The sequence below is a fragment of the Theobroma umbraticum genome, unplaced genomic scaffold (genome assembly GCF_002168275.2).
Source record: "Theobroma umbraticum cultivar Fairchild unplaced genomic scaffold, ASM216827v3 scaffold_44.0, whole genome shotgun sequence".
NCBI classification, from domain to species: Eukaryota; Viridiplantae; Streptophyta; class Magnoliopsida; order Malvales; family Malvaceae; genus Theobroma; species Theobroma umbraticum.
In genome coordinates, this window is record NW_018397255.1 from 7,388,677 (window position 1) to 7,405,172 (window position 16,496).

The following is a 16,496-nucleotide window of genomic DNA, read 5'->3' on the forward strand; positions in this document are numbered from 1 at the left end:
CTTTCAAGGTTGTTATTTTCCCAGGTGATAAATGCAGTTGGCAATAGTCCATAACAGTTTTTTTGAGCTCACTGTTTTTAAGATGATTTAAGGTCTTTATCAGTGTGCAACATTGAAGAACAAGCACTATTATCTCTTCCTAAATAGTTTAGCTTCCAAATAGTCAAAAATAACTGTCCCAAAGAGGTCCTAAGTTTCCCCATTCCAAATTAAGGAGCTTCAGAAACAGCTACGCTAGTACCCATTGCCAAAACTGTAATAGCAAGGAACTGAACTTTCTAGCTTTGCTTTTGGGTTTCATTAAGCCATGAATAGCCTTTTGGGTTTCATTAAGCCATGAATAGCCTTAGTATTGGAGTATCAGTATTGCTTAGACAAGAAGTTGACATAAAATAATACCACATTCTTGAATGCTAAATATGATAGCTTAAGAGCAGAGCGAAATTAACATAGACAATTGCTGGTACCTAACTGTAAGAGGCATTTTCAACATATTTAATAGCAAAGTGTTGTAGCAGTACAGCCAAGCAATGAAGCTAGTATGGTGTAAGCAATTTTCTTGTAGTACTTTCTTTGTTACCAATATGGTAAGAAAGATATGCATCTTAACAAAGAGACTTCATTCACAACATTTCAAAGCATTTACTTGCCAGCTTTATTGAATGGTTGTGCCCAACCTGCCAATGCAACAGGTTCAGAGCAAGCTAGATAATTCTAAATCAAGTGGCTCCTAAAGTGATGCAGTTGTGTGCATTTCATTTCAATATTATGGCCAAGGCCTGAATTAATCTACAATTAGTAACAAAAATACTACTCCTAGCACAAAATAGCAGCCACTCTGATGCTTATATTGTTTGTTCTCTTATAGAATTTGGGCCCCACGTACAAGTTCCAGTCACAAAGCTTGTACATATTGGTAAAAGAGAAGCCAAGGAATTTGGCAGCACTGCTTTCAGCTTGTACAGTTTTTTTTAGTCATATGCTAAAATGAATACAATCCCTATCCCATGTATGCCTGTGCGTAAAGAAAACACATATTGTAACAGCACCTTCTTGTAGAAAAGTAGTTGTAGATTCAAATATAAGGAAGAACTTTCTTCTACTTTAAAAGTGAGTAAAGGACTATTAAATTTGGAGATGATAGCATTTTCTTCTTTACATAACAAAACTTACCAAAGCATCTTATGGTCAATCCTGCATTCTTTCTCAAAAGTTTTGAGTTTAATGATTACCAAGTGTTTCTTAGTCAGATTCAGGTATGGAGAAATGTCCACTCCTCTAGCCACTTTAGAGATAGTAGTTATCATTTTCTGCCCGAATTTTGTGTCTTCCTAGCTCCCAAAGGATATTATTAATTTTCTGTACCCTTCCACCCAATTCTCAAGAGTATACTCTTGGCTTGTGGTCTTTCAAAAGACCATTTCCAAGAACCTATATTGCTTTACTTAACTTACCAGCTAAGCACCTCCCCTTCTCCCCTGCATCTTGCGTCTCCTTCTGATATTATTAATTTTCCGTACCCTTATATTGCCTAAAGCACAGGACACACAGCCAAAAGAGAACAGAAAAAGGCACCTGCCCAAGTCAAGTAAGTTCTCTCTCTCTCTCTCTCAGACACACACACACAAACACAACTACCTTAAAGTATAATTTTATTCAACAACATTAATTAGATTGATTGATACCACAGTCTAATGTGTTTGAAAAATCAAGCATTATCATATTTAAGTATAAGTCATCTTCATACAGTACCTCAATGTTTTCTATATCTTCACTTCCATCTTCTACAAGTTCTTCATTGACGGTATTACCTATATGATACTTTTATGACCAGTAATAGTCCAGCTAATAAAAGAAATTAAAAACTAAAAAGATCAAAGGAATGCTTAAGTTAAGTGCGCTTTTATGCAACTTTTGGCTTTTTTTATTTTTCAGAATAAGGAAAAAGCGGCCCCTTGCCTAATGGGGTGCAAGGCACTTTCTTTGATCTGCACTGCACCTTAGCACCTGGGCACAAGCCTTGAAAACACTGCTTAATAGAGTTTCCTGAATTTCAAGGTTCCCAGAAGCAGATGTTATCCAATTTGGGAGGAAGATGAGAAATACTTAAGAGTTTCTTATTGTGCATGAGTGGAATATGATTTAAGTCACAACGATTATGATGATATTTATGAGAAATAACTATAAAGTATCTTGAAGCAAACAAAGACCTAAAAATGTCTCTGATTCACTATTATCCAAATTGGGTAAGAATATTGATAAAACAACTCTCTACCACAAGTTATATCATGAGATAAGTTGCCCAATTTACAATATCTATGATTTATATTACAGCAGGTACATCATATGCAGCCACCTATAATCCAGTAATGAGAGACCTGTGTATATAAATTCTCAAGTTTATACAGCAGAAGAAACATATGCAATTACTGACTACATATATCCGGCATGCCAATGACTATGGACATCAAATGTTGCATTCTAAAGAATCGAACCACTTCTAAGAAATTTATGCTCACCAAAGATCTTTGGATGAAGAAGATAATGAAGAATTGAATAAAGAAATCCTCTGCCTCTTGTTTGAAAGTGTCCCTCTAAAGGAGAACTCCTCTGAAGCAGAAAATTTATCAAGTACAGACCTAAGTGTCTGGTCTAGGGTGCTTGTAGAAATCCTTACTGCAGGATCTTTAGAGTCCCGCTCTTTGCAGCTAGCCACCAGAAAAACATTCTTCATCCTTCCTTCCCAGGTTGCCATCTCTGCTTTCACTATAATTAAATGGAGGGCATCAAGTGCTTGTCTCAAATCAGACAAAAGTCCAGGTTTATAATCACAACATAGAGATGCCCTAATCAAACAAGGTTTTCCATCTAATTCATCCTCCTGCTTTTCCACTATAACCTCGTCAGTGTCCGTTGGAATTAGAATGCCTTTACAAGCTTCTTCCGCATTCTTCTTTAGTTCTCTCATGTGTCTGATCACCTCAGCAAGTAATGATGCTTTATCCATCTGTGAGTTCAAGACAGCTAATTCAGCAAACCCAATTAAGGAATTACAAACAACTAACTCACCAGATAAGACATTATAAGGAGAACTCAAATCATTAGGAACTAGCAACATCAAGTAGCCCCAAAAAAAGTTCCAAAAAGAAAAAATTTGACTAGCAAGAAAAATCAATTGAAAATCTAGTATTTTAGTAGTACTGGACTAACACTGCAGCATACATATGCCTTTTTCAGTCAATCTTACTAACTCATGTATGCTCACCAGTGAACACTGGACAATTGCATTTAGCAATCTCTATTTCTTTATATATTGATCAGATACCGCTAAAATTGATATTAAATCAATCAAATAAGAAAACTACCATAACTTTTTCTCTTTTAATGACCATTCAACCAAAATCTTAAGCAGACGAAGATCCATTTTTTCTTCTTATGTTACCTTCTTTGCACCCGGTACGAGGTCACGGAGTGTATCAAAATGAGCATTGATCCTGGCTCGGCGCCTCCTCTCAGCCTCACTGTGATTCTTCAACGCAGCCACATTTCTCTCGGCTGCCACCCCTTTTCTCGGCAAGTTCATCGTAGCCTCCACAAGCTCTCCTCTCTCACTATCCAAGACCAATGACGAAGAGGAAGAAGAAGAAGAAAATGACATTTTTCTTGTTTTACCTCGACACCCCGAATTCACCATGAAACCAGAGCTGTAACAGTTGGAGCTCCAAGAAAACTGGTCCATGCTACCAAACAGGCAAAAAACGAATCAATGAGATAATTCGGGGAGAATTATTTGGGAAGTGTAAGTTCCATTTAAGGCAAAGGCAGAAGGCTATTCTGTTTGAAGAATGAAAGATCGAGGAGGGATTGAATGGGAAAGTGCATGCTGCCTACATTTTCCATTTGTTTAAATAAATGTAATCTCTAACCGAGCAAGTTGACAAAAGGTCTGACTATGTGGTCATTGGTCATTGCCTACTCCGAAAGGCAAAGGCAAAGGCAAATCTGATTGGGGAGTTTGGTTCAACTTCGTCATCATTGCTTCACTGTGCTTCCGTCCACATTTCATAAAACTTAAAAAGCACTACAGTATTCCATGGATACATAAACCCATGCAGTTATATTTAAATCTTTACTATGAACATTTAATTTAAACTTTATTGATAATAAATAAAATATTTTTCTTATATTTATATATAAAAAATATCATTACTTGATTACTTTTCATTTTATATGTAAAAACAATCAACTTATCACTTAATTTAAATGTCATTTACAAAATAATAGATCTATCACGTAATTGAGACATTTTTTGTTAGGTATAATAAGTTTATCATGAAAGCGAAAATAATGAGTATAATATTTATTATAATACTATGTTATAATTTTAAGACACACATTTAATTTAAAATTATTTATTAAATATTGATAAAAAAGTTTCTAAATTTGTTAAGTTAAAAATATCTTAAACATATAAATATAATAAAGATTTGTTTAGAATGATTTTATAACTTAATATATATATATATATATATATATTTGGTCTACGATCACAGAATGATTTTATAACTTCTGCTTCAAGAACTATAATGCAAACTGATTAATGTATTTATAACACAATGTGATATTAGGTAAAGGCACAGTGCAAAATCCATTAATATATATTTGGTAGCAGAAATTATAAATACTAAAAATCCAAGTGATGAGTAATCAGATTATTAGGATAAATTGACATTAAAAAAAATTTAAGTATCAAACTTTGATATGATTATTTGCTTTGTCAAAGCCGCATTTCTCGGTAGGCCCCCCATGTGGATTCCGGACGCCCACAATGGTTGAAACGTCCCTTGGCCTTATGCGTCGTGGTCGTGGAAAATCGTGTCTAATCCTTTTTTGCTACTTGCAGTGCCCTTGGCGTTTCTAATCTGAAAGTTAGGCCTCCCGAGGGTCCCATATTTTGTTTTGAAAAACCAGCTCACCCCCACCAAACTCCGCTTCGCCTTTCCTGGTTTGCTTTTCATAGCGAGTGTAATCCCATTTCATGATAATGACAAAAAGTCCGTCATTTACTTCTATTTAATCCCTTAAATAAGATTCGACTCTCCTCTTTGTTAATTACGTCTCCTCTAAATATGGACAACAACGATAATGATTATATTAAAAAGTAGTGAAAGAAGATAATAAAGGAAAACCAGAAAAGCTACATAGAGACTCGTCTTGGGATAGGTTTTGCCTTGTCATCATTTAACCTTTATGGTGGCCCTCAATTTCCCCATTGATCCAAGCTCCAAGGCCTGATTCGAGTCAAGCTAAGCCTGCTGGCATGACAAGTTGCTTAGCCCATTGATAGATCCATTCCTTTGGGCTGGAGGTTCCTACATGATTTGGATCACCCTACCTAATCTTTCCGAGTTCAAATAATCAAAAGAATAAAATAAAAAAAAATCCAAGGATAAAAGGTTGTAATGGGTTTTAAACTGAATTTTAATATAAATTTTATTTATATTAATATTCATCAGCATGTACATTACAGTCAATGCTTGTTTTTTATTTAATTTTAAACAATTATCTTAACAAATAGTTCTAACCGTTAGACTTTTAATTCTATATTGAACTTTTTCAAATTTATCCTTGAAAAACATAGATGGACCATGACTATATGCCTAACATATTAAGATAATTAATAGGTCACTTAAGTATTTTTTTAATCAAAATTAAAATGATTAAATATAATTAATTATAACTTTTATGATAATGTGTATTAAGACACATTGACTACAAGGCATATCATTTTAAAAAGAATATCGGGACATTCATTGATACCACATGAACAATCTCGGTTTTTATATAGGAAAAAATAAATAAATAATTGTAAAAATAATAGGTATGAGAAAAAAGTATTATTAAAATAAAAAAATTTTACTTGAAAGTGTGTTTTATAAATGAAATAACAAACCTATTCATAAGCTAAATATTAAATGATAAAATTATACTAAAACATACTAACAAATTATTTAAGAAATTTAATTTTTGCATATTTTAATCACCAATCACATGATCAATTCCTCTTTTAAGGTCGACAAGACAAATAGCAACATTTAAATATGTTATATCAACTTGGTTATAGTTAAAATCAGTTTGAACAAAATTTGTTTTTATATTTTTTTTTTACCTTTCAGTAATGTTTGATAAAGTTCAATAAAATGTTTTATATTTGTATACTTTTTTTTTTATATTTTTTCACTACTCATCTATTTTTTGTGAGTAAAGTATCCATTTACTTTTGATGGGTAAAAGTTTGCATCCATCTATGATGAGTAAAAGTATTCATTCACCTTTACTGAATAAAGGTATCATCGACCTCTACTGGGTAAAGATATCCATTCACCTTTGATGGATAAAGGTATTCATCCATCTCTAGTGGGTAAAAGTATCTATCAACTTATGGTGGATAAACCCTCTACTGGGTAAAGATATCCATCCACCTTTGATGGATAAAGATATTCATCCATCTCTAGTGGGTAAAGATATCTATCAACTTATGGTAGATAAACGTATTCATCTATCTCTAGTGGGTAAAGATATCTATCAACTTCTGGTTGGTAAGCGTATTCATCCATCTCTGGTGGTGGTAAAGGTATCCATCCACATCTGATGAGTAAATGTATTCATCTACTTTTAATGGTTAAATGTATTATTATAATAGTGATTAGTGTAACTATCATGATTGTCATTATTATGGTGATTTTTTCCATGTCTTTGACTATAATTATATTACATTCACTTTAGACAATGGACAAAGTTTATAATTTTTCATTAATAACTTGCTATTTTGCTTAACTACAAAAAATATAAAATCAAAAACAAAATATGTTTCAGATTACCCAAAGTATAGTATTTTTCACATACAAATTTAATTTCATATGTTCAATTCAAAATGTTTAATGTAAAATCTTATAGCATCACAGATAGATTTATATATGTTGAGTAAAATTATAATCGAAATTCAACTAAAAAAATCATATATTAAGAAAATCATATTCTAAAATTAGAACACAGATATCATAGATAATTATATATATTTTCAAGCTCAACCTAATTTAATAAATCAATGAAAAAATACATAATAAATATTACATGATAGCAAAACTTACATTAAAACTAATTTTTAAGGAATTAAAACACCAAAGAGATATCAAACTATTTTTTTGATTTGTTAAAACTAAAAATGAAAGACCAACCATTGAACTTTTTTTGAAGTCTGGAGATTATGAAAGCTAAATAATATCAAAACTTGAAAAATTTAAAAATTGTATTGATAATATGTTATGAAATATAACTTAAAAGAACAATTATAAGAAAAAGTATTTAAAAGCAGTAAAAACATTTTATTCAACCGTGTATATTTATAAATAAAATGAAAAGCTTATTTATAAACTAATAATCACTTATTTAGATAGAATTTATGAGATAAAGATAATATTAAGAGATTTAATTTGGATAGATTAAATCTTAATCTCAATATACTTTCAAATCTAGGTATACATAATCAAATATAAGAATTTAAATTAAATTACATTCTTGTGTCTAGCCTATTGGGCTGTTTGGCCTATGTAAATTGTCTAGTTTGAAATCTTGAGTTGTAATATAATAGATATTCACACATATATTCATAACAAAAGTAAAGTAGTAATTTGTGAATGATTAATTTAAGAGAGTAATAACCTAACAATATTAGTTAGGCTACGAGATGAGTCACGGTTTTTTTTTTCATTTATTTATAAGGGAATTGTTGAAAATAATTTAGTAGAATGAATGTGATAATATTTATTACCTATTAAAATATTAATGTTTATTCCATAGGAGTTGATTGAAGCTTATTATTAAACATAGCAAAATAAAAAAAATCCCTTTAACAACTTCGTTTTAAATATTTAATGAATTCTCATTAAGGGAAATATAAAAGATGTAATCACGGGCCGAATATGCCCATGACCATGAAATGCAATAGCCCAAATTAATCTTATGTTTAAATCTCGTTGGAATATGAATTAAGCCTAATGGATCGAAATTTATAGACACCTAACTTATCATTAAAATTATTTAATAATAAATTTTATTTATAAAAAAGTGAATCATTTTAAAGACGAAACACTCCAATCAATTATTATATTTTATCTATAATTTTCTTATGATATATATTTATTTTTTATTTAAATAACAATTATTGTTATTAAAATTAAAAATTATAATTCCGCATCATAAAAATTATATTGGTGTTAGAGAAAGGTTAGAAACATAAATCTCGTGTGTTTAGATTATTAGACATATTGGTGAATCAGACCATAGATTTTGTATTGGGTTTGATGGATTTATTCTGTTTCTGTACCAGATTTATAGTTTTTAAGTATCTTAACCCGTATGCAATGCGGTTGTGATATATATTATTTATTTAATTGTTTATTGATTCGATGTTTGCTAGAAATTTTTTGTAAGTGTTTAGATTTTTTATAGCTAATCAATGTTATGCTTTTGAATATTGTTTTATATACCTATTATGTGCACTATGGATGATTCACGTGATCGTTTTAATATTCGTGCAAGCTTGCTTATGATTGTGTGAGAGCATCGCTATTATTTTTTACGATATATCATGATTCACGAATCCTTGATTTTGGGTTCAGAAAATAAAGAAAAAAAATACAAATGAGCAAAAACAAAAGAACTGGCTGAAATGCAAAGATATGGTTGGCAATTGCATTTTGGGTAGAGACTAGTCAGGACGCAGAGTTTACTGACAAATGACACGTTTAGTTGAAATTCAATGCAAATGAATTTCTAGTTCTGTTGTGGCGCATTGTGCACCTGTTGTATGCTAAAGCCAACAGCTGGAGGGCATGCCCACCTGGAGGCTGATTTGTAGTATAAAACGCTCCCGTAAGATGATGCCTTGCCCTCTCTTTCATTTCCCAGCCTGGCCTCCTCCCGTCGCCCTTAACCTTGAAAGTTGAATATCTGCTTCTGCTATGGCGGCGCGTAGTTTCTTCTCTCCCTCCATCTCCACCTCCACTCCCTCTCGTAATTCTTCCTCCAAAACGCACAAAACCTTAACTAGCGCTTCTACTCTGGGCTTCTTGTCCTCTACTTCCAAATCCTTTAGTTCTCTCAGAGCTACCAGGCTCACTTCCCGTAATGGCTGCGGCTCAGCTCTCGCCTCAAGGATGGTCTCCGTTCCTGCTGTTAAGCCTCTGACTTCTCTCGATTTCGAGACCTCCGTCTTCAAGAAGGAGAAAATCTCTCTTGCCGGTCACGATGAGGTGGATTTTATTTTATTTTCTGTTTTTTTCATTTCTGATCATTTCTTAGGGTTTGTTTCTTGCTTACTGATTTGGGTTTGTTTGTTAAAATTTAGTACATTGTGAGAGGAGGAAGGGATTTGTTCAAGTTGCTGCCCGATGCTTTCAAAGGAATTAAGCAGATTGGTGTTATTGGTTGGGGTTCACAGGTGATTTTTCTTCAAACTCACCAAACAAAAGCTTACTTAACTTTTTTAATGAATTTAATTCGTCTTAGTAAGCTTTGTTTCGATTATTTATATATGTTTTATATCTTCCATATTCAGTTGGTTTTCTAATTTTATTTCAGAATATATGGACATTATGCTTTATCTAATCTAATTTACTGGCGACGAAAGGCGATTTTCATATTAGAAAATGATATAGTAATACTTTGCACCTTCACTCAATTAAAGAAGGAAATTCTTTTTATTAATGAATTAGGTTCCTTTTTTTTTTTGCTCTGTAAATTCATACAGATATATGAAAGGACAAATCTATTATCATTATCCACAGAAACCTGTTGTTATAATCTTACTGCCTTGCTGGTTAGGACAATATGTAATATGAGTAGCTGGATTTAATTATTTTTTAATAACGTCGACTTAGAAAATAAACTCTGTATCTTAACCTCACTCTACTCTTGGATGCTTGAAGTACGTGAATTCAAATTCTTCTTATGATTACTAACTCCAAACAATCTTCTTTTAGGGGCCTGCTCAAGCTCAAAATTTGAGGGATTCTCTTGCTGAAGCAAAATCTGATATTGTTGTCAAGGTAATCTCTTTCCATTTATTTCCGTTATTATTCTTAACCAATCAATACACTGTTTATGTGCTGTGGAGGGCTGGTGTTGTTGCAACTGACTTATTTTTTTCTGCTTAATTTGTTACTTTAAAAAAAAAAATCAGATTGGACTTAGGAAGGGTTCTCGTTCTTTTGCTGAAGCTCGGGCTGCTGGCTTCTCAGAAGAGAATGGCACTTTGGGTGACATATGGGAAACTATTTCTGGAAGTGATCTTGTGTTACTGCTGATTTCTGATGCTGCACAGGTTGTTGAATATATCACTTGGGTTTCTGCTAATCTTCTAATGAGATAAAGTAGTTATCATTGGCTTTAGTATGTTTTCTTTTTCATGCACAAAGAATTAAATTTTATATCATTTTGTAGGCGGACAGTTATGAGAAGATATTCTCCCACATGAAACCAAATAGCATCCTTGGGCTTTCCCATGGCTTTCTTCTTGGACATTTGCAGTCAAAGGGACTTGATTTCCCAAAGAACATTAGTGTAATTGCTGTGTGCCCCAAAGGAATGGGCCCATCTGTGAGGAGACTTTATGTTCAAGGCAAAGAGATCAATGGTGCTGGAATCAATTCCAGTTTTGGAGTTCATCAGGTATATTTTCTTGTCCTGCATCTTCAATTCTGAAAGTCCTCACCTTTCTTGGTTTATTGTTAATGCACTGAGTAAATTCTTTGTGCATAGGATGTTGATGGTAGAGCTACTGATGTTGCCTTGGGGTGGTCAGTTGCCCTTGGATCTCCTTTCACTTTTGCTACTACTCTAGAGCAGGAGTACAAGAGTGACATTTTTGGGGAGCGGGGTAAGTAGCTTATCATGCTCTTAATTCTCCTTCTGCAGTCAACCTGCTATGCTTTTTCTTTATCTTTTTCCCTTGAAAGTGAACTTACTTGCTTGACCATTCTTATGTATGATTTCTAGGCATTCTACTCGGTGCTGTTCATGGACTTGTGGAGTGTTTATTTAGAAGATACACAGAAAATGGAATGAGTGAGGATCTTGCTTACAAAAATACTGTTGAATGCGTTACAGGAATTATATCAAAGACCATCTCAACTCAGGTTGCCTTTCTCTGTATAACGTCTCAAACCTCTTCTTTTTCCTCACCTTCTATTTCTTCTCTTCTTATCTCTCTCCTTCTTCCTGTTGACACACTTTCACCTATTGAGTAGACTTGTTTGTATTTATTTACATTATTCTATTCTTTTCTATAACAGGGCATGTTGTCTGTGTACAATTCGTTTTCTGAAGAGGGCAAAAAGGAATTTGAGGCAGCCTATAGTGCCTCATATTATCCATGCATGGATATACTGTATGAGTGCTATGAAGATGTAGCCAGTGGAAGTGAAATCCGCAGTGTTGTCTTGGCTGGGCAACGCTTTTATGTAAGTATCTCTATCATACTTCCAACTTGTAAGTTGTAACGAATATGGGTTTCTTTGCACTTTAGACCATGAAGTTTGATTTTGTGTCTGATTGTTTTACAGGAAAAGGATGGTCTACCAGCTTTTCCAATGGGGAAAATTGATCAAACACGTATGTGGAAAGTTGGTGAGCGAGTCCGAAAGTCACGACCAGCAGGTGATCTAGGGCCATTGTATCCATTTACAGCTGGTGTCTATGTGGCCTTGATGATGGCACAGGTATGATGCTTACAGCAAACTGAGGTTGTTCTCTAAAGTACTGTGATTTTTGTAATTGAAATTTGAAACAACAAATCTCTCTATTTCTGACAAGTATGTAAGTACTTTAAACAACAACTTATTGTGATAATGTAATTATGTAGTACTAATATATGTTTTTCTTCAGTCAAGCAAAGCCAATTACAGTGCCTCTATTGTCAATATATAAATATATATATATATAGTGCCTCTTTAAAATGGTGATTCGTTGAGAAAATAGTTCCCCTTTGTGCTAGTCTGATGATCTTTTTACACTGGTGTTAATAATTGCAGATTGAGATCTTGAGGAAGAAAGGGCACTCGTACTCTGAGATCATCAACGAGAGTGTGATAGAGGCAGTGGATTCTTTAAATCCTTTTATGCATGCTCGTGGAGTTTCGTTCATGGTTGACAATTGCTCTACAACAGCACGATTGGGGTCAAGGAAATGGGCCCCTCGATTCGATTACATCCTTACCCAACAGGCTTTGGTGGCAGTTGACAAGGGCACTCCCATCAACCAAGATCTGATCAGCAACTTCCTGTCAGACCCGGTGCATGGTGCCATTGAAGTGTGTGCTCAGTTGAGGCCCACAGTTGACATTTCAGTGCCCCCAGATGCTGATTTTGTGCGACCAGAGTTGCGTCAATCTGGCAATTGAGCCCTAGAATCTTTGGAACTTGAGTGAGCAACTGCTTACACAGGTTGTTGAGGCAAAACTTACTTGCATGTATGAGTGATGTAGTTCTACCTATATGTGTTATTGGGCTAGCCCTATGTTTTATGTAATTGTAGGACTAAAATTATGGATGTTTTGAGTTGAGAAAATAAGACATGGGAATGTATTTTCCTGCTGGTTTTGGGGGTAATGTCAAAGTTCTCAATTTAGGGTCTATGACCCATCCCTTGCATTTTTAGGGTGTAAATATGGCTATAAGTCGATTTCTTTTTTATCCAGTTATGATAAACCTAATTTAGAGAGAGATTAGCAACTTTGTTGCTCATTAAATTATGGCAATTAATGAACCCAATAACGAAGATGAACATCTCTAGACTTGTTTGAGAATTAAAGGGCTTCTTTCCAACAATTCCAATCTCCAAAGAAACTAACGAAGTTAGATAAAATGTAAATATGCGAATTTATTAACTTTTTATGGTAACTAAATGAATAAAACAAGAAAAAAGGGGTAAACATTAATATAAAATTAAAAAAAATAATTAATTGAATTTTCAAATAAAAAAATTTGACAAATTCAAATCCTGAACGTGGCGTTTAGCCAAAGAAAATCAATCTGCATGCGTCCCACGTCGTCTGTACGTCAGGTGAAGAGCAGAGCAGTGTCCAGTGAGAAATTGACGAATAAGAACTCTTTATCAACACTGAAACGAACGTACACACACAAAGCAGCGAGCAAGGAAGGGGACCAGAGGCTATCCCTAAACCGCTAAAGCCAAAGCTCTGCCTCACTTCGCATGCTTTCGCTTCCGACGCAAACTATGAATCCTCCGACATCGCTCGACTTCCACACCTCTGTCTTCAACAAGGAGAAGGTCTCCCTTGCTGGTCAGCATGAGGTTTCTCATACACTAGTTTTTTTTTTTTTAAATTTATTTCCTTTTCATTTCTGATAGTAATGGGTTTGGCTTGCTTTTTTGTCAATCTCTTTGGAGCCTTGGAGGGTTTTGTTTAATTTTTTTTGCTCATTTGTTTAAAACAATAATGTACGTACTATGTGATATAGTACATAGTGAAAGGAGGAAGAAATTTGTTCAAGCTGCTGCCTGACGCTTTCAAGGGGATTAAACAGATTGGCGTTATTGGGTGGGGTTTCTCAGGTGAGTGATCTGCTCAAAATCTTGCAATTCTTTGTACCTTTTGCTTTTCTATTAATCAATTTTGATCAATTTATTGCCATGTGAATTTTCTATTTTCTAGTAATTCTGAAAGCCTCTTGGTATCTAGCCTGGTTCCACTATTGGGCTGGGATTACCAACCAAGGGCGGATAAAGCATGTATCTTTTGCCTTTTTTTTTCTGTTTATTTTGAGTTGTTCTGGTTTTGGATAAACAACTGGAAAATTAACTTGATGGGTAAATATTTTAATGAGATTGAAGACTAGGTGTGGGAGGAAGGTCCAAGCTCAAAGTTGCAAATGTTACTGACTTTTACCAAATTCAAAACCTTCTTCTGTTCAGGGACCAGCACAAGCTCAAAATTTAAGAGATTCCCTTGCAGAAGCAAAATCTGATATTGTTGTCAAGGTGATCTCATTTCAATTTTATTTTCAGTATTTTTTTTTTCATTGTACTAACTGGTAGTATTTTCTAGGGTCTTAGCTGATTATTTAACTGCTTCTTTTCTTTGGATTAAGTCTTTTTTTTTTCTTTTTGTTTCTGAATCAACTTCTTGTTTGCATTGATCACTTTATTTTCTATAGGTTGGACTTGGAAGGGTTCTCATTCTTTTGCTGAAGCTCGTGCTGCTGGTTTCACTGAAGAAAATGGAACACTGGGTGAAATATGGGAAACTATTTCTGGCAGCGATCTTGTGTTGCTTTTGATATCTGATGCTGCACAGGTTGTTGAAACAATTTCTGTATTTTATTCTTTCAAAATCATTAGTTGAAGTTGAAATTACTAGCTTTTATTACTTGTTCTTTTGACTTTGGAAGAAACTTAATCTCATTGTGCAGGCAGACGGTTGTGAGAAAATATTCTCACACATGAAACCGAAAAGCATACTTGGTCTCTCGCATGGCTTTCTTCTTGGGCATTTGCAATCTATGGGACTTGATTTCCCAAAAAACATTAGCTTAATTGCCGTTTGTCCCAAAGGAATGGGTCCATCAGTAAGGAGACTCTATGTTCAGGCAAAGAGATCAATGGTGCTGGTATTAATTCCAGTTTTGCAGTCCACCAGGTATTTTTCTTTCTTTTTCTCTTCCTCTCTCACTCTCTCTGCCCCTCTATGATTCTCATTTTTAACATGGTTTAAGGCACTGGGTCACTGTTTTTCTGCTCAGGATGTTGATGGTCGAGCTACTGATGTTGCGCTTGGGTGGTCAGTTGCTCTTGGTTCGCCTTTCACATTTGCTACTACTTTAGAGCAAGAGTACAAGAGTGACATCTTTGGGGAGCGAGGTGTGTAGTTTATATTGTCTCTTCTGCTTTGTGCAGTCAACTTTCTATGCCTGACTTTTGGATGTATTGGTTTTAGGCATTTTGCTTGGTGCTGTTCATGGCATTGTGGAGGCCTTATTTAGAAGATACACAGAAAATGGAATGAGTGAGGACCTGGCTTACAAGAATACTGTTGAATGCATAACAGGAATTATCTCAAAGACAATTTCAACACAGGTAGCTTTTTTTTTCATCTGAACCTTCTCTTTTCTCTGCATTTCTTTCTGTTACACATAGAAAAGGTGCATGTTTACTTAGTGGAAAAATTTTTACTTACTTTCATCTTATTTTGTGGTGAACAGGGCATGTTGACTGTGTACAATTCTTTTTCTGAACAGGGAAAGAAGGAATTTGAGACTGCATATGGTAGTTCATATTATCCATGCATGGATATCTTGTATGAGTGCTATGAAGATGTAGCTTGTGGGAATGAAATCTGCAGCGTTGTCTTGGCTGGGCGGCGTTTTTATGTAGGTTCATTTCTATCATCTCGTATGACTTTGTTGTATTATCTTGGACTCATTCCTACTCCCCAATATCGGTGCGTATTTTATAGATAACGTTGCTTTCAGAGCATTAAGGTTCGTTTCTGTAAAATTAATGTTATAATGGAGTACTTCTTTCGTACATTGTTTCACAGGAAAAGGATGGGCTCCCAGCCTTCCCAATGGGTAAAATTGATCAGACACGCATGTGAAAAGTTGGAGAACAAGTACGGAGGGCAAGACTAGCAGGTGATTTAGGGCCATTATATCCTTTTACAGCTGGTGTTTATTTGGCATTAATGATGGCCCAGGTATGATTGAACCCTTAAAATTAGTATGTAATTAGGTTTTTCTTTTATCTTGGCAATTGGATGTTAAGGAGTAATTATATGTGATGTAGTTTCCATGCATGCTGTCTGAAGGATCTTTTGCTGCTGATTTTTAAAACTGCAGATTGAGATCCTGAGGAAGAAAGGGCACTCCTACTCTGAGATCATTAATGAAAGCGTGATAGAGTCAGTGGATTCATTGAATCCATTTATGCATGCTCGTGGAGTTTCCTTTATGGTTGACAACTGCTCCACAACTGCGCGATTGGGATCAAGAAAATGGGCTCCTAGATTCGATTACATCCTTACCCAACAGGCCTTGGTGGCAGTGGACAATGGCACTCCCATCGACCAAGATTTGATCAGCAACTTTCTGTCAGATCCAGTACATGGAGCCATTGAAGTCTCTGCTCAGTTGAGGCCTACAGTTGATATTTCAGTGCCCCCAGATGCTGATTTTGTGCGACATGAGTTGCGTCAACCAAGTTAGTAAGTGGAGGTCTTTAAGCTTGAGCTAGCCAACCTTTTATGAAAGGGTTGTTCATGAAACTTGCTTGAATGTATGAATAGTGGAGTTTTATCGATGTGTTACTTTTGTTGGGATTTTTAAGTAGAAACATATTTAATATCAAGATCAGCACACAAATAAATCACATAAGATATAATATTTAACATGGTTTGGCATCCATTGCCTACATCCGT

At 34.5% G+C, this 16,496-nt stretch overlaps 2 protein-coding genes and 1 pseudogene across 3 annotated transcripts; 2 read left to right on the plus strand and 1 right to left on the minus strand.

Annotated features, from left to right (window-relative positions):
- Positions 1 to 2,226: 2,226 nt before the first annotated feature.
- LOC110409256 (transcription factor bHLH30-like) lies at positions 2,227 to 3,912 on the minus strand. The gene is made up of 2 exons (XM_021418544.2): positions 3,443 to 3,912; positions 2,227 to 3,007 (listed from the first exon to the last, which is right to left on the minus strand). Exons 1-2 carry the CDS (start codon positions 3,737 to 3,739, stop codon positions 2,516 to 2,518), a joined length of 789 nt encoding a protein of 262 aa, XP_021274219.1. The 5' UTR covers positions 3,740 to 3,912; the 3' UTR covers positions 2,227 to 2,515.
- A 5,026-nt stretch (positions 3,913 to 8,938) lies between these two features.
- LOC110409816 (ketol-acid reductoisomerase, chloroplastic) lies at positions 8,939 to 12,655 on the plus strand. Its single transcript, XM_021419294.2, has 10 exons — positions 8,939 to 9,314; positions 9,410 to 9,502; positions 10,044 to 10,109; positions 10,244 to 10,384; positions 10,504 to 10,731; positions 10,822 to 10,939; positions 11,059 to 11,198; positions 11,355 to 11,522; positions 11,625 to 11,780; positions 12,093 to 12,655. Exons 1-10 carry the CDS (start codon positions 9,024 to 9,026, stop codon positions 12,459 to 12,461), a joined length of 1,770 nt encoding a protein of 589 aa, XP_021274969.1. The 5' UTR covers positions 8,939 to 9,023; the 3' UTR covers positions 12,462 to 12,655.
- Positions 12,656 to 13,144: 489 nt separating this feature from the next.
- LOC110409038 (ketol-acid reductoisomerase, chloroplastic-like) lies at positions 13,145 to 16,482 on the plus strand (annotated as a pseudogene). Its single transcript, XR_016352327.1, has 10 exons — positions 13,145 to 13,375; positions 13,543 to 13,628; positions 13,990 to 14,062; positions 14,253 to 14,378; positions 14,494 to 14,720; positions 14,824 to 14,941; positions 15,018 to 15,157; positions 15,283 to 15,450; positions 15,621 to 15,776; positions 15,919 to 16,482. The product of XR_016352327.1 is annotated as a ketol-acid reductoisomerase, chloroplastic-like (transcript).
- Positions 16,483 to 16,496: the final 14 nt, after the last annotated feature.